Raw genomic sequence first — 18,649 nt, 5'->3', positions numbered from 1 at the left:
ATTCTTTAAAATTTGAAGCTTCACCACTGACTTCACTGAGGCTGAAATGTTAATGAGATGCACAACTGGGTTCAAGTTTTTCAACATTTTCCTCTGCTCTCCGAAATCTGTTTTTTCCAAAAATAGAAACTGAGAAGGCTCAAGTCGGTAATTCTCTTTATATATAAAGCTATATCAAGAATATTAAGCTATATCACGAATGTTAGTTGTGGGCTTACTGCATTTAAGCTTTTATTGTAAAAATCAGTAACATTTATTATTCTTCACTGCTGTGTGAAAAGGAGAAGAATTTTGCAGGTAACTACCATTTATCAGTAATTCTATGAGGCTTTTCTACTCTTCTAGTGGCTAAAGCAGTAAAACGGGAAAAAAACAGTGCCCTAAGTACTGCACTAGGCTACAGTGAGGGCACAGAACGAGGGCACACCAGTACAGCTAAGAATAGATAATTACCCTGGATTCTTTGGTTCACTGTCTCGTGAACTTCCTCCCTTCAGCTTTCTAACCAGCTTCTCACTGCTGCGTCTAATGGAAGCACGAAGTTTGCTAAAGGAACCACTGCGTTTTAAAGATCCAGTGCCATCCTGAAAAAAATTAAACAAATGTGAAAGTGCAAAAGTTTGTTGCCCTCCCCCAAACCTGGCTCAAAAACATTTCATTGATAAAAAAAAAATTTTAAATTGCTATTAATATATACTTGATACAATTACCTAAACACAGAATATGATATAGCTATAACTTTACCAAAACAAAATCGTTCCTTCCAAACCGTAACAAAGATTTCTAAAATATTAACCATGGCTTGAGCATGTCTTCACAATAATTAATAAAACCCCACCACAGTAGTCAAACGATTCACCATCACCATGTTACCATTTCATATGAGTGCACTGTGGTTAACAAGAGTACAAGCCCCAAGCAAAAGCATTCCATCAGCCTAAGAAAAAAAATCTGGTTTTATTTTTTCTAAACATCTACATCACTTGCTAACATGTCTGTTTAATCCTAAAATCCTTAAACAAAAATATTTCTGATCAGAAACATGTATGGTTAAATTCCTATGCTTCATTTTAACACCCACCAAAGAAAATGTAAAACACGATGAAATGAATTTTTTGTACATTGCATTCATGTTTTACACTGCTAGGCTGATCGAAAGAAACTTCCAACTGACCACAATTCTGTTTATTAATGTTTTACTCTTAACAAACAAACAAAAAACCCCCCCAAACAACCCCCAAAACAACAAAAAAAACCCCAAACCCAACAGTTTAGTAAGATTAGAAGTGCCCACTTCCTACTTCACAGAAATCCTACGTAAGAAGAATTGTAAAAGAAGAAAGTAAAGTTCTACTAAGCAGACAAAGACAGACACCTGAGTTGGAGTGAGTTTATTAGAAGTTAGAAAGACAAATACACAAATCACTGAACACCAAGATTAGTAGAGAAAAGCATAATTGCTAAAATCTCACACAAAGACTAAACAGCAATGCTACTTCAGAATAATCATAAGTGAAGACATCCAGAGTTCCATATTGATGTTAACCATGTAATAGGTCTCTAAATACATTTTAAAGCACTTGGAGAACATGCCTTACTGTTATGGGTTTTGTTTTGTTTTTCTCCTGTAAAGATCACCATCATGCCATTTCAATAATACCTTGTGTGATACTTTTAACTACCTTTTTTCCATAGTGAACAGCTACTTATAAAGTTCATCGTTACTTGGTTGGTTTGGTTTTTTTTACTAATGTATTACACAGCAAATGGTTGTAATAACATTTTGTATGACTAGATACATATCTGGCAAAGCTACACATGTACAGAAATAGAAAAACCAAAAAAAGACACCAGCACTGAAGGAATGGCCAGTTTACAGGGAAGTGTAGCTCTGACAAGAATCTTAAGGGGTTTGCTAAAACACAGCAGTCAGTACTGAAGAGAGAAGTTAAAGCTTGAAGATGGTGCACGCCCGTCATGCAGGAGACAGTATAAGAATCACAAAAGGCATCTAGGCCTGTCAGAAATGGAGAGAGAAAAACTGAATGAAACTGTTGGGAAAAATTCAACAGTTTTCAATTTTGAACAGTTATGTTTACAGTATTTCTAGGTCACATTCAAAACAATTTTTTTCCAGAGTATTTGGACTGCCCTTAAGTACAAAGTGCAGGCCCTTGCAATTACCACAATGTACTTCTTTATACAGTTTCGCCTGTATCACTAATAAGCAACTTACAAACGAGCATGAATGATGCTGTGCATTTGTATAAAATACAAAACACCTTTAAGAAGGGATAGCTTTAGGATTACATTTTGTAAACAAAGAAAGAATTTTTTTCAGCTGACATTAACGCAAAAGTAAAAATAAAGAAAAAAAAACACAACAGAAGAAAGGAACAGAGCAAGGTGCATGCATTTCAGCTTTAACTTCTGTCAGGAATTTTCCTCAAAACAAAACTGAAAGAAGAAAGAGGTCTTCCCCTAAACCTCCAGACAAATTTCTGTGCATTCCTTCAAGGAATTAGAATCCAACTGACCTCACAAGTATTTTTTAGAACATATCTGTGTGTTTGTGTATTATCCAAGTGGAAGTTTCTGTACTTTCCCTAGTACAGTGAGGCAGCTGAAAGAATCCACCTTTAAATAGAAGCTGTTTTTCAATTTACATGCTTTCCATTCTCCGTGTTAAGTACAGAAACCATTACCAATATTATTAAGATAACTGTTTTGGGAGCCTTTGCCTATGGCAACTGTAATGAACAGTAATTAAAATTACTCTTGCAAATAGCAAAATGCCTTGCTACCAAGTGATCAGAAGATCAAAATCTAACCGACTATTTATGTTTCAAACTAAATTGCATATATTGTTTACACTTTTAAAAGTGAAGCGAACTTCAGCTTTGCAGGATTGAATAAATTGAAGTCTAAATTCCAATTAGAAGTATTAGATCAGTAAAAACACTTAATTATTCCTATAGTCTTAAACCAGTGATGTTATAGTAGTAATAATGATCCAATGAGCAAAGGCAAGACAAATTTGGTAGATATAGAGTATAACTTTTATTATGCTAACCAGCACATTAGGAATAAGCAGACAAGCTTTTGGGTACTTCAAATCTGAAATAAAAATATTGAACTTCCAAGTTAAACACTGACTACATTAACAAAACACCTTTAAAACATGAGCTTAGGAGAAAGAAAATCCTAAACTCAGTGCAAACAAAAATACCACAGATATCTATTTCTAGGGCAAAGATTAATTGCCAATTTTCACATCACTAAGAATGAGAATCACCTTATTACTTTTGCTTACATCTCCTCCTCTACTTTGTAGTTGTCTGCTACAACACAGCTCTGTCTGACACTTCCTATAAAACAAGAGCAACTCTTACCAGCTGCTCTATGGTAGTGAAATGTATTGCTTTTGTTTCACACCTGAAAGCAGACTGATGTGCCCAAAAGCCTTTTTGAATCATGTAGTTTAGAATAATAAAAGATACTTCCTCACATCAAAAACATGATCTTAAAGTAAACACTACCATACTACGAAGATTTTTATCAGTCCAACTGACTGCAAGATCAGTTGACAAAAGTGCCAACTACAGATACCCACTGTCATTTTTAGCATACAAACATAGTAAGGGATAAAAATCTTGGGATTTCTACCTTGAATTTTTAAGACCAAGTATTCCTTTGCATTTTCAAGTATCTTTGGTTAACTTTAAGGGATGAACTTTATATGAAACACATAAACACGCACTATACAACCTCACTTAGCATGTTCATTTTAATAGTTAATGACAGATTTACTTCCAATAGACATTTCAGTTGTTTTTGTAAGAATGTAAAACATTACATCAAAGCATAGAATGTTTAATAGCAATTATATTCCGTATGGAAGTCACTTAATTACATTAGATCTTCCAACATAATTTTTTATCGAAGTTTGTTACATACGCCACCTATAGAACATGCGTGAGCTTGACCCCTTCAAAATAAATTAAAGGGAAAAGGCAGGCCTCTCTTCAGGCTCTGCACACAGAAGTATCTGCCTGACAAAAGAATTCTACTATATTTTATGAATCAGAGTATTTTGTCTGGAGGGAATACGCAAGGGTAAAAAAACATACACAGTATCAAGTAGAGGGAAGAACAGCACTAAGATAGAAACACTAGCAGGGTAGAGGGAGAGATAGTTGCCCACTTCATGTAAAAGACGTAATACAAAATACTGTTGCTTAAGAGGGGGAAAACCAAGAAAAAACAAAGATGAGAATAAAGCAATGCCACTTCAGCACATTAAAAATGAAAAGTTTGCTTGCCTTGACAGGTCAAAATTTAATTTTTCAGATCAACAACTTTTATCACTGAGTTTGATTAAAATATTGACCTAGAAATACTGTCTATTGCTTGTCCAGAAGGCCTTTTCAATCCAAAACCTGCATGCTTGTTTAATTAATGTCAATAACAGAAAAAGTTTAATCCATTTAGAACATATAGTCATGCAAAGTACAGTGAAAATTAAGGGAGGAGTACAGTACACAGTTCTAATGCTGAATGGGCAAAATGAGAATTAAAAAAGAGTTATCCAACCTTACTTTGGCTTTATTAATGATGCAGTATTATTCATATTAGATGCTGATTGACTGTCTTGGCACTGAGAACACCAATGCCAAGAAAACAATAATAAGGGGACAAAAGCAAAGATGGAAAGAACATGCTCCTTTAAGACTAAAGCAGTATGTGCTCTATCAAGGTTTCCTTGGAGTGCTAAACTTTGTTTCATGTGGCTAAAAAAAGAAGGAAAAAAAAAAAAGAAAAAGAGACAGCTATTGTGACAGCAATGAAACTTCAGAACACTCAATATTGCAAAGTAGGCTACTTCCCCTCCCATACAGCAAAAGCAGGCAACAGCACTTTTATAATCTAACAGGGTATTTTCAGCAGAACTGCAGCTGGGAGTTAGTTAACAGTGCAATATATATCCCATTGGCAGCAATGGGATAAAGCATGGGAAAGCTGGTGACAGAAGCAAACAACTACATAAGCCAGATCAATAACTGAAAGCTTGCACTGTCTTTCAAATAAAGAAAAACAATGGTTAGAAAAATGCATACGTAATCACATTATGTGTGTTTTTACTTTATGACAATCAGTGTTATACAGTGAAGTAAATATACGGGATACAAATAGGAACAAGCCTTGACTTCAGTCAAATTCTAATATAGGAAAGTGGTATTCGTATTTCACTTAAGAAATGTGAAGTTACTATCACACTGTTATATGATGGCACTGCCTCTTAAAATGGACTGTATAGCAGCTTGAAAAGTTATGTTCTTTTCTCTAACAAGTTGAGTAAGGAGGAGATTGGAATTATTTTAGTGTTAGACTGATCACTTCAATTTACTCTAAAACTTCTAACACATAATACATCTCCATAGCAAATATTCTTTGTGATTCCAACAGATGCAGTATTTTTAAGGAAACATTTAAAATACAGGTAAATATGGCATCAAAAGGACAAAAGCAAAAGCACGTTAATTGCCAAAATATGTCTACCAGTAAAAAGAAAACACTGACAAGCAATTGTACACCAGACCATAAACCAGGACACTCAATCAGCATTAAACAACTTAAATACAACTGCTTGGGATTCTTGAAGAAACTTCACCATTCAGGACAACAACAGAAAGGATGTTTTAAATTTTTAAAATATTACATTTTGTTAACATGATGTTATCAAAAACAAAATGTTACTCTTCATTTCTTAATTGATTCTGCAAAATTACAAAATACAAAGTAGATCAACCAAGAAACTACTGAAAAAACGATAGGCTGGTGAATGGACAACCGTCTTTGTTATGGTGATAATTTATCTAGGCTATTTTCTTAAACTGTGTACTGTACTTACCCCATTCCATTCTACGCTCATACTCACTTCCTCGCCTCCATCAGGACCACTCTCGTACTTTACCACATCAACATTGAGGCTTTCTCGGCTTCGCCTTTTTTCTATGCTCTCAGGGTCATTCAGCACTTCAGCAACTCTCTGTTTATGAACATTGTCAAGACCCTGAGATTTAGGTAAAATAGGAAAAGGCTTTATTTTATTACGGGCTGTATTAATCTACAACTTACACGCAACAACCATATTAAGAAAGAAGTCAAACCAACCCGTAACTCCATTACCCTGATTCTGCCTTCATAGCGCAGTCAAGATGAGTTGCCCTTTATACATCGCAGGAATGAACACAGCATGAAGCGGACAGACAGTTTGGTAGTTTGAGAATTCAGTGACCTGCCATTCTTTTCCTCATTCCCTATCACTTGTCAAAGCCTTATGGTGTTCACGTCACTTACCTGAAGCCATTTGCCCACCAGCTTAATATTTAAGCAATTTACAGATCATGAATAGTCAATGCAATTCTCAGTTTTACACCTATCAAATGCTGCAGTATTCACCCACCTTCGGAAAGAACATTGCAGGTGTCTGAATATCAAATACCTAAGACACAGGTTGTTTTATTTAAAAATACTGACATATGACAGTTGACATAGTAGTATAATTTATCCTTCAGAAAGAAATCAAATAGAAAATAAGCTTATAATAGAACAGACAAGATATATGGTCAGTAAAATGTTTACTTTGTGTTAAAGAATGCCCATCAATTACCAAATAATCCTTTAAAGTATCTTAAAAGCGCTAAAGCACCTTCTATGAAAACCTTGCACTAAAATAAAGGCAAAATCTTTTAACACAGAAACTAGAAAGTAATAAAGCTCAATCATGCTTATTTTCAGTTCTGTTTTCTTTATAATAAACCTACTCCACATCAGGAACAGTATTTGCTGACAGGAAGAGATCCCAGATGAATGCCTTAAACTAAGAAAATATTCTGCATCTTTCACTGTGCAAGTAGCAAATGCAGCAGGGGATCCATGTGACAAAGCCATAAAATCTCCCACAATACAGAAAGTGAAAATTATGCCAACATTCTACTTAAAAGTAAAGTGAATGAGAAAGAATGAAGGTTGTGTTAGTGGCATGGAGAAATCATGTGCTTGGTTCCCATATAGCTGCTTTCCACTAACTGAAGAGCAGAACAGCCCTCCCTAACGGAATTGTACGCAAAAGGAAGCTTGAAACCAACTTATAATGACATATATTTCCACTTCCACACGGCTGTATGGTGCAGAAAAGTGGCTACCGCTCTCACCCAGTAGAGAAGCATAGGCTCAAAACAGCTTTTTGCACCAAACCCTTTAGCAGCACAGAACACAAAAAGCATAAAGTGATTTAGATTCACCACTGAGGAGGTGACGTATCATACAAATAACCTCTAGGCTCTGTTCCAAAGCTACTGTCTCTCATTTACCTCACATGTTAAAAAAAAAAAATATTAAAAAATGAAAAATGAAGGGACAGGGAACTGCACTTTCCCAGTTTGACTCTGTCATGAAAGATAAAGGACAAAGAACTTCACTGGTCTTCAAAAATCTAGCATATACATCCCAGCAGCTAAAGCAAACAAAACATGCATAAAGCAGAACAGAGGTGCGCGGGACTGATGCTCTTCCACACCTGGGAACAAAAGTACCTCTCTGCTTTTAGCTCAAAAGGGGACAAGCATTAACTCTGTCTGTCCTCCTTTACTTTAATGACCTAGAATAGAAAGGTAGTGTTAAACACTGCTAGCAAGACAGCATTGTTTCCTACACGTCCAAATTTAGCGCTGTGTGTAATGTGTGATATTTTATGGCATAATGGTATAGGTGACATAAGATGCACGAACGAAAATCTGAAGCATGCTTAATAAAAATAAAGTAGCAGCAGCAAGCCTCCAGCAGGCTCTACAGAAAATTAAGACAAGGAACAGTTTTTCCCAGAGGTACTGGCAAGCCAGAAGTGGGACAATTGAACAGGGACTCTAGAAGAGACTTCTCCAATAGCAAGATCCTCCACAATTCTTAATTCCAAAATAATCAATTCCAGGCTTCACAGTAAAAATTTCAACTTGAAGAGCTGGCTGTTTTGGCTTTTTTTTTTTTTTAATATAAAAAAGGAAAAACATGTAACTACAAGCTGAAGTTTTCTTTGAGTCCTCTTATTACTGTTATATTATGCCCATTTGTCCTGATTGTTCACACTAAAATATTATTATATGTAATGGCAGCAGTAAAACCAAGAATCAAAGCAAGTATGTTAAGATGCAGTGCACGTTCATTTCTTATCTTCAAATCACCTCTGAATGAGACATATGAAAAATGAACCTTCAGTAAAAGTACATGAAAATCATCATCAGTAAAAGAAATTATCCGTATCAGCTATTTCCCCCTCACCCTTTAATTTTCCTTGCTGAAGAACTTTTCTCCCAAATTCATACTTTCCTCTTACCAGTTCCATTCCACTTATTTGGCAAGCACCCACAAGTTTTCCATCATTTTTTGTGGAAGAAAGCACTTATGCCACCTTATGTCAAAGGGAACTTTTGCTGAATTCACTAGAAGAGCATGAGGGTTGCCAGGAATTTTTTGCTCTCTCCCTTTTCCAGGAATCTGCTTCTATGTACACCAAATACTGCAGTATCATTCTTTAAAATACAACTTCAAATCAGTATAACCAATAAAACCCAGTATACTATCAATAAAGATATTAACCATCACTTAACTCAGTTTACTTCAATTTAGAATTTGAGTTTAGAATTTTACAGGGACATAAAAGAAAAAAAAAACCAACAAAAACCCAAAGTACTTCTGAAAAAAAAAAAAAAGCAAATCTTATTTACTATTGCATAAAACCAAATTTAGAGTTAACTTTCCAAGTTGTTTTTTTTTTTTTTTCAATTCACTTACATTTTCTTATTTTGCTTTCCATTTAACACTGACTGACAAGCCATGTTTGCTTGTCCAGTCTTAAGCACTTCTATAAAAGACATTGTATCAAATCATCCAAAAGGGACAGGAAAAACAAAAAGCCAATAAAACCCCAAAGCCAATAAAACCCCAAAACTAAACACTCTCCCACCTTCTAAGACGGTGAGAAAAGGTTACTTGAACAGCAGATTTGAGAGCACAGAGACAGCACACAACATCTCCACATTAAAAGAATAACAGTCCTCCCTTAAACTGTAATATCTGTGCCATCGGTTTGCAAAAGTAACCAAAACAGCAACTGATAAATTTTACAATGGTCTTCTGAAAGTCTGCACCAGTTGCAGTCAGTCGTATGCAGAAACATAACATTTTTAAGTTTGACAACTCCTTATTAAAAGTAGAACAGCATTACTGGCAAAGGAGATTATCAACAGAAACTCCATTTTCCCCTAGCTACTGTCTCTCTCCCAGGACATGTAGCCAATTGAGGGCTGCTGGTCAACATAGTGTCTTCTGCTCTTCCATTTTCTACATAATTTCATTCCAAATTCGAACCATGCCCCTGGTACATGGTGCTGCTGCCCTAGCGATTAACCAGTTTGCAAGTGTTAAGATAGTATCAGAGTTTATCACCAGTTCAGACTGAAATTAGAAAGCAACACTAAGCACCAGACACTGAATAGCCAAAAGTTTATATATTCTGCATGTACAATAGATACTGAAGTTGAAAATCTGCACGACCACAATGCAGAGATATCGTTAAGGCGAATTTTCATACTTGCCTGTTTACGAGATCTCATTGCTGCCTCTTCTAATGTTTCAGCAGCTTCAAATTTGCCCTGTCGTCTGTAAAGTGCCCCAAGGTTCTTTAAGGTAGTTGTTACTGTTGGACTATTTAAAGAAAAAAAAAGTGTGTATATACACACACACACATATTAAACTCTTCTCAATTCAAAAACTAATAAAAGCTTAAATTAATATAGTACTTATATTTTTTGTAATTATTCAGTAAGTCTCTCTTGAAATATACTATACTGTACTTCATGTACACAGAAAAACCTTTCAATGTGCATTAATGGCTCACGCTCATTAGTCAACAGACCTGAAACTGGAATTTAGTAACTAGCCGCTAGATCTACTAAAGAGAAAACTGGAGTGCTATATCCTTGTGTTTCTCAGATACATCGAGGTGAAAATTTAGCTCAATCGGAGTGTGTCCAACCGAATAATTGTGACGCTTCCAGAAAATATGCCTACTCATGCATAAAGTGACCATTACTGTAGCATGTGTTAGTCACAAAACAAATTACCAGTTCCTTTCATCAGCTTTTACTTAGTACCGATTTGCAGCTCCTATGCATTCAAACTACGCTTGAACAATAAAGGGTAAAAAATATTGCACATTCCATTAACAAGTCTCACACTCCAACAAGACATTTTTGTTTCAATGACACAATGAGATTTAGCTCAGTCACACAGTATTGTTGCTTGAAGTTTTGCTCCAGTAACAACAGAGAAAAGATTTCCTCATGCATTAGAATGAACTAGTACATGAAACACAAACCAACAAATTGCATTGCACCCAGAGTTCAGGATGGAGAAAAAAGAGCAGATTTCAGCAGTATAAAGGTTCTGTTGCTTGTTAAATACAAGAATTCAAACACTGAAGAAATGAAAAACCCTCACTGAACATTATCAGTATTAGGTGCAGGTTTTTTCTTACATTGTACCACCTGCCCGTTAAAAAAAAAAAAAAAAAAAAAAAAAGGCAGTTAAGGAACAAAATTAAAGCAAACAAAAAATATTTCACCAAATATACTCCAAGCTGAAGTCCTTGTTTCTCTTCTTCCATTTTAAGGTACACGTTTTCATTACTAAAGAAACTTAAATTCTTCAAGCTTTAGACATGCATCAATGCTGAATTGTGGCCATTTAACGTTGTCTCTTGTGCCAGCTAGAAAACCCAAGGCTCAGTTATTTGCACAGTCTCCTTTTTGCTTCTGGCCCTCTCCAGAGGTCCTACTAGGGCTGGGAGAGCACATACGCCAACCAGTAGTATAAAAAGAAAGAAAGGTGATCTACGCTTCCATGTGAAGGACTGCCAAGAACACAAGTGGTGAATCTTTATGTCACTTACTAGATCTAACCAGCCTAAAGTAAAAGCAGCCCTGGGACTTTCCTGGGACACTACCGTGTTCCTGAAACCCAGACTTGGAGCCTGAATTTTTAATACTATAGTTTTTATTGTCCTAAGCAAGCAGCTGGTTTGGTTTCATTTTTAAACATGCTTTAATCTGACATTTCTGGATAGTGGGTATTGCCACGCTGTTTGTCCTGTAAAGAAATTACCCACCTGTCAACTTTGCAAGCTTTGTACCAGCCACCATATTCTCCAAAAGATGTGCCATCTTTTTGCTTTCCCTAAAACAAAAGTAACATTGAAGAAAAATAGCTGATTTGTAACTTAAATAGTAAAAGCTCAAAAAAAGATTTATGACAACAGCCTTACTTTGCATTCTTCCCTCTCTTCTGCATGCATCCAAATAGGCTTATTTTCATCTGATGAAACAGAAGAAAACATATTATGGAAGTAAAAAAACGACAAAGTATTCATTGCTTATTTTCACTTTTCTGAAATGAAGTTGTGAACCATGGAATTATGCTATTATCAGAACAAAAAACACCTTACTGTCCCTGCTACAAGCAGCAGACAGATAAAATATGCACCTCTTACGGTTTTACATTTCTGTCTTCTTTTCTTATCTGAACTTCGAAACAGGTACTTCTGAGATTCTTTGAAGTCAGTATATGCTGCCATCGATTTGTCATGTGCCTAGTTCTGTGCTAGAAAACACGCATTTACTTCTTTTATCATAACAACCACTTTGACACCTACCAAGTGGTGCATATGCTACTGTCATAGAACACGATGAAAATTCTTCACTGTGATCTATAGCTGATAAAATGGATTTGACTTCAACGGACAGTGTAATTCATAATTTAAGGGTATTTTCCCCATTCTTTAAATGTATTAATGGAGGACTTATGTTAACAATGTTATTTATTATATCATTAAAAATATGCACAGACTTTTTCCTGTGACTGGAAAGTGACATACATTTTTCTGCCTCTATGAAAATACCAAAGTTGGTTTTGGTTGGGCATAAGATAAACTATGCCAGAAATACAATCCATAAAACATAAACATACCAAGACTACCTTATGCAAGAAAAACTCTCATTTTCAATCAAATCTGCTGTATCTAAATGCTTTCTTATGATGAATGTACATCAATGCATCTATAATCTCACTTGTTAAGTCTACCTCAAACAGACAACAATTTTAATCAGGATACAATTAACTTCCTAAGGATTTTATTTCGTAACTACAAAAATGAAACACACATTCAAATCTAGGGACTAAGTTTCTTACCATCTACAGAGCCAAATTCCCGTTCATGAGCACGAGTAAGAATCTCTTTGTATAAAGTTTCCGCTTGCTTAAATTTGCCCTGTTTTAGATAGCAGGATGCCTGAAAACAAAATACCCACCAACAGATATATCAGCACACTGTTTTATTTAGCTCAGTAAATAATAAATACAATACACGCTGAATAAAGGTGCATTTCAATTCATCAGAAAATTTTCCTTTTTTTTTTTAGATTTACTTTATAAAAGGCTTACCAGGTTATTCTTTGTTTTTGCAACATTTGGATCATCTGGTCCTAGCTTAGTTTGGTAAATCTCCAGTGCCCTCTGATAGTAGTATTCAACCTCTTCATATTTACCCTGGTTCTGGCATAGTAAAGCCAAGTTATTTAATTGTTTGGCAACATCAGGGTGATCTTTCCCCAGAACCTGAAAATGAAATACCTCGTGTTAAAACATTCTCCAATCATTGTATCGGGGTTCAGAAATGCGTCATCTAGAAATACTTTGTTAGGTTTTATTCCTCATCAATTCAACACGAGGATGACAAAAGCAAGATTTGCATTAGAAAGATATAAAGGTTACTCAGTTATATTACAAACTGAGAATGTTGCAGAATAATTCAGAACAGGAATAATGTAAGTAGTGTAATAACATTATAAGCAGCGTATTAAACAGAGGCCTGAGGATGCAGGTATTCGGTCTCATGGACTAGAATAAATATCCATATAGTCATAGAATAATCAACTTAAAAATGAAACATTGCTAAAATTTTAAATTCCAGTGCTCTTGTCAAATCAAAGATTACTTAACTATCAAAGAGGAAAGAAAAAGGCAAAGGAGATTAATTATAAAATACAGGATTTAGAATATACCCAGCATGCTCCAACAGCTCCACAGGACCACTGGAATTTACTACTGTTTTGAATTTCAGACACTGCTGACTACTAGTGCACTGCTAAATCTGGCAGATCTACCCAACTGAAACGTAAAAAAAGTGGAAGTGCTTAACTTTGCTCCCTCCCTTAAAAAAAAAAAAAAAAAATCCAGTCAAAGGTACTGTATTCTTTTACTCATACCTTTTCTCTGATTTCCAGAGCTCGCTTACACAATGGTTCAGCTTCTTTGTATTTTCCCCGTTTACCATAAAGTACTGCAAGATTGTTCAGAGTTGCTGCCACCTGTCAACAGTACAGAAATATTAATTACACTGGAATTTGCTGATACAAATATCTGACAAATGAACACATCTGCAATGCATTGATATTTTCAAATTTTTCATGCACATGGTAGACCTCTTGAAATGTGCAAATGAAGAAATAATTATCAAATGCATACATACACAAGTGAGGAAAGGAAAAAACCCAAAATCATGCAATAAGTTTGCTTCATTTGTGGAAATGTGCTTTAGTGCATACATTTTCTTCATACGTTCTTCTCTTACAAAGTTACCTCTCACATCTATAGTCAGAGCTGCCCTGCTTCACACAGGCTACATGAAGTGAGATATCATATTAATTTTAAACACTAAGTACAAAAGCTTGATTTATGTTTCATTTAAAAGCAGCAGTAAACCAAATCAGAAGTACACCTTCAATCTGAATTTAATAAAGTGATTTGAGTAAGCAAATTAAAATCTTTCTTCCCAAATTAACTTCCCATAGAAAATCCATGCAATCCAAAAATCAAGTATGAGAGTCATTTGTGGTGAAATAGCCCTGAATAAAATGCTCAAAAGGTATGTTAAAATATTTAAAAGAAAACAAGAATGTTACATTGTGGCCTCCTACCTGTACTGTTTAGAGATAAGCCAGGTCTTAAAAACTTTCCTGTTGAGTTTAATATTAGAATGAGTTGAAAAAAATTCAATGAAAAACACAACTAAGAATATGATAGTGCATGTATACAAACCGCTGGATGATCTTTGCCCAAAGTCTTTTCACGGATAGCCAAGGCATCATTCAGGAGATTTGCTGCATCTTTGTATTTGTTCTGGTCTCTAAATTTTAAAGAGTCATAATTAATACTGGGGATTCAGAAAAGAAAGTCATAAAAATGAAGCTGACTTCAGTACTGGCCTAAAGATGCTACAAGAGTAATTGAGAATATATTCACAAATCATGAAGTAAAAACCTAAAGCCTGTAAGCCTGTAACTGTAAAGAGTTTGCTGGTTGAGCACGTACTACTTCTACACTGCTGTTCAATTTATACCTCTAGATTATCTGCAAGTGGGTTATCAAAACATACCCCCTCAGTAGACAAAAAGTATCGAAACCAACTTCACTCCCAAAACAAAGGCACAAGCAAAAATTCAGCAACTTGTTTGATTTTTAAGTATAGGGAGCATATAAATATTGCAGGACAGGGAATGGAAAATAATACAACAGTAAAAAAATGTTAGTCTAAGCATTAACGGTAGGCAAATATTAACTAACTGGTATTTATCTATGTCAGTATACAAACCTGTACACCAAAGCAAGTATGTTCAACATAGTGGCAACATCAGGATGATCATGACCTGAAGTCTTCTCCAGATCTTCAAGAGCTTGTTTACAGAGAGGTACAGCAACCTCATATCTGCCTTGGGAAGCGTACTGAATAACAAGATTATGAAGGGTCCTTAATCTTGCTGGAATTTCATAGCCACCTTGTTGGGCAGCAGCTGCTGCACTGCTATGCTGCTGTTGAACTGAAAGAAATCCAGAAGATTTCAAGTTGTTTAAAAGATGACTGTAACTAAAGCATGTAGCATTACTGCTCAATGACACAAAATGAGACTCACTGAATTTTATTTCTTCAATACAAAGCACTACTATTAGAACATACTTCACAGCAGTCATGCTGTCTTGAACAGTGACAGTGAAAATATAACCATTTTATGCTCCATTCTCTGTCCAGTACTGTTTTATTTTACACTTCTATTAGCTCAAATGGCCAAATGTAATAAACCAATGAGGAAAGCAGGAAACTATTTCAGCTTAGCAAATGATTAACAATTCTCACGATTGTATCATAATTTTGCACTTACAAATATTGACGTTTCCCTATGGAAAGGAACATTAACACAGAGAAGCCAAATACCTGCAGAAAAGCACAAATGATTTGTCCTTTTTCCTTTATTCTCCTTCTCTAAACATACAAAATTTTTTTGTTTCCCTTTGTTTGCTATACCAGGGAATACTTAAGGTTGGCACATAAAGGATTAAAACGCCTTGGATGCCACTAACAACAGTCACAAAAGGAAAGACAATGAGTCATCAAAGTTATCGTCAGCCTTTAGGTTTTACTTTCTAACCCTCAGGGATAGCGGCTTATTTTCCAGTAGCTCCTAGCCTTTGGTTGTTGCAACGACCACCTTCTCACTCCCCCCAAAACATACTATCCTTTTTTTCTTCATCTGGGAGACTTCTGGGAAGATTGAGAAAACTACCTCTAACTCATTTTCATTAAATTCTACACAACATACAAGACAAGGGCTCCTGCTGTGAGCCTGACTTTCTCCCTCCTTTCTATTAAGCAAAACAGCAAGTGGGAACCTTTTTATGTCAGCAGAATCATGCAATCCCAAGCCTACATCCGCGATCATTGCCTACCAAAGCACTGAAGCATTTCAGTATTTTTCCTGGAGGTCAAGGAAATGACTGAAATGTCAACTTTGTCTTCTGTAAAGCAAAATAAGGTAGATAGACTATGCAGGTATGTAGTCAGCTCTGCCATTCAATTTTTCCTACTACAAAGCAAGGAAGGGTGAGCTCTGCATAGTCAACACTAACCTATTCTAAACTCTTCAAGTCTTCCTTCCATTGCCGGCTATGGACAGCATTACCACGTTACCAAGCATGCAGTGTATCTTCTGTACGTTTCCATGAAGAAAATTTGAAACTCTGCTGATTACAAAGGTGGGACCCTTCAGACATTTCTTCTTAAGTCATTTGTCCACTAAGAACCATTGTACTACGAGCCCACTACACCTTCAGACATTTCTTCTTAAGTCATTTTGTCCACTAAGAACCATTGTACTATGAGCCCACTGCTCGTAGTACACTCGTATTGTACACTACAATATCAATACATTATATAGTATCAGCTTTACAGCCATATGAAAAAACACATTTCACTAAGCAGGCCTTTCCTATTAATGGCTTCTTTCAACCCCACTACCATACCCTACCTCAAACATCACTGCATATTCATCAGTCCTTCTGACCTCAAGACAATATGTCAAGAATGAGTAGTAAAACTAAGGAAGACACTATCAGTAAAGGACAAAAGATTATAGGAGAAAGACTTCATACTAAAACCTGCCCCAAAATGTTAAATCAGATCATGAAACGGGTCACTAACAGAATTCACCATCTGGGCAGACCATCAAAAAGCTTCAACGTTTCAGAATCTGCCTCAGTCACTTGGAATAAACCTTTTCCTTTCTGAGGCCCACAGGAAAGACTGTGGGACCAATTTTGTACTGAAGTAAGTCCCAAGAACTTTACAACAGCTAGTAAACTCTCTCTAAAAAACTACGCCCCAGTCCTATACATATTAATGTACAGGATGTGTATCAATGACAGGTTTCCTTATTCTAGCGGAGGCATTCACCACTCTGCTGTATCCCAGAGGACCCCAAACATGGATTCATTTTTGTAAAGAGCATTTTTATATTCTGCATTGCAGAAATACACTAACATCGTAATTTGAAGTGTACTTACTTCCTTGTCCTTGGTCATCTTCATCATTGGGAAATAAATCATCCAAAGGCTCTTTGGTGGAATCTGTATCTTTATCCTCCTATAGAACAACCCCAAACCCAAATTGTTACACTTAAATCTAAGGCATAAAAGGACAGTCCATTTAATCAGCAACATTAAAGAAAAACCCCAAATTGAGAACTTAGGAATTGCCAAGAATAACATTTCTCACAGAAGTTTAACAAAGGTCTTTTGTTCAAATGCATTTACATACTCTGTCCTGAAACAATACAGGACACCTTCAGAAGAGCCAGGAATAGAAATGAGGTCTCCTAGATTTCAGTCTCAATTTAAGCACACAAGAACACATTTGCTATTCTTACAGACACATTATGCCCAATGAAAGTACCCAGTGAGGAGTGAGTGCTACTGAATACAGAATTGTCCACTCCACTTTTTTAGTCATAAAAACAGCTATAGATGAGCATGGGAGAGGAATACGGAGATTCATCTCCTGAAGGAGAATAAAGTCGCACCAGCAACTTTAATTCTGTCATCTCAACTTCTGAGTACTCAACTTCTGCACAAATAATAGATTTTGCAATTGTGATCTGCTCACAAGGTAGGCTCTGTGAGACTACCTCGACTTCAGCAAGGTTTTTGACACTGTCTCCCATAACACCCTCATAGGTAAGCTTAGGAAGCATGGGTTAGATGAGTGGACAATGAGGTGGATCGAGAACTGGCAGAATGGCAGAGCTCAGAGGGTTGTGATCAGCAGCGCAGAGTGTATTTGGAGGCCTGTAACTAGCGGTATTCCCCAGGGGTCAGTATTGGGTCCGGTCTTGTTCAACATATAAATCAATTACCTGGATGAGGGGACAGAGTGTAGCCTCAGAGAGTTTGCTGACGACACAAAACTGGGACGGGTGGCTGACACGCCGGAAGGCTGTGCCACCATTCAGTGAGACCTGGACAGGGTAGAGAGTTGGGCAGAGAGCAACCTAATGGGGTTCAACAAGGACCAGTGTAGGGTCCTGCACCTAGGTAAGAATAACCCCATGCACTGGTAGAGGTTAGGAGTTGACCTGCTGGAAAGCAGCTCTGTGGAGAGGGACCTGCGAGTCCTGGTGGACAAGTTGACCATGAGCAAGCAATGTGCCCTTGTGGCCAAGAAGGCCTGGTATCCTGAGGTCCGTTATAAAGAATGCGGCCAGCAGGTGGAGGGAGGTTATCCTCCCCCTCTACTCTGCCCTGGTGAGGCCACACCTGGAGTACTGTGTCCAGTTCTGGGCTCCCCAGTTCAAGACAGGGAACTACTGGAGAGAGTCCAGTGGAGGGCTACGAAGATGATAAGGAAATGGAGCACCTCTCTTATGAAGAAAGGCTGAGAGACCTGTGTCTGTTTAGCCTGGAGAAGGGAAGACTGAGGGGGGATCTCATCAATGCTGATAAATATCTAAAGGGGTTGTAAAGAGGATGGGGCCAGACTCTTTTCGGTGGTACCCAGTGACAGGACAAAGGGCAATGGCCACAAATTGGAACAGAGGAAATTCCATCTCAACATGAGGAAAAACTTTGTTACTTTGAGGGTGGCAGAGCACTGGCACAGGCTGCCCAGAGAGGCTGTGGAGTCTCCTTCTCCGGACATACTCAGAAC

At 36.7% G+C, this 18,649-nt stretch overlaps 1 protein-coding gene across 4 annotated transcripts in view; it reads right to left on the bottom strand.

Annotated features, from left to right (window-relative positions):
- Window positions 1-18,649, bottom strand: part of KLC1 (kinesin light chain 1) — a 30,668-nt gene that overhangs the window by 6,327 nt on the left and 5,692 nt on the right. For 2 of the 4 annotated variants that reach the window (XM_009891068.1, XM_009891067.1), the window contains exons 3-13: window positions 17,011-17,089; window positions 14,768-14,993; window positions 14,215-14,302; window positions 13,383-13,484; window positions 12,559-12,732; window positions 12,307-12,406; window positions 11,384-11,433; window positions 11,228-11,295; window positions 9,657-9,765; window positions 5,912-6,073; window positions 454-584 (exon numbers count right to left, since the gene is read on the bottom strand). In XM_009891068.1, coding sequence (XP_009889370.1) covers window positions 454-584; window positions 5,912-6,073; window positions 9,657-9,765; window positions 11,228-11,295; window positions 11,384-11,433; window positions 12,307-12,406; window positions 12,559-12,732; window positions 13,383-13,484; window positions 14,215-14,302; window positions 14,768-14,993; window positions 17,011-17,089 — 1,289 coding nt within the window. Of the gene's footprint in view, window positions 1-453; window positions 585-1,376; window positions 2,018-5,911; window positions 6,074-9,656; window positions 9,766-11,227; window positions 11,296-11,383; window positions 11,434-12,306; window positions 12,407-12,558; window positions 12,733-13,382; window positions 13,485-14,214; window positions 14,303-14,767; window positions 14,994-17,010; window positions 17,090-18,649 lie in introns of those variants that run through there. The other 2 variants (XM_009891069.1, XM_009891070.1) reach the window with 2 other exon arrangements.

This window comes from Charadrius vociferus, unplaced genomic scaffold (genome assembly GCF_000708025.1).
Source record: "Charadrius vociferus isolate BGI_N301 unplaced genomic scaffold, ASM70802v2 scaffold228, whole genome shotgun sequence".
Classification (NCBI taxonomy): domain Eukaryota; kingdom Metazoa; phylum Chordata; class Aves; order Charadriiformes; family Charadriidae; genus Charadrius; species Charadrius vociferus.
This window is presented reverse-complemented; position numbering and strand designations above follow the sequence as displayed.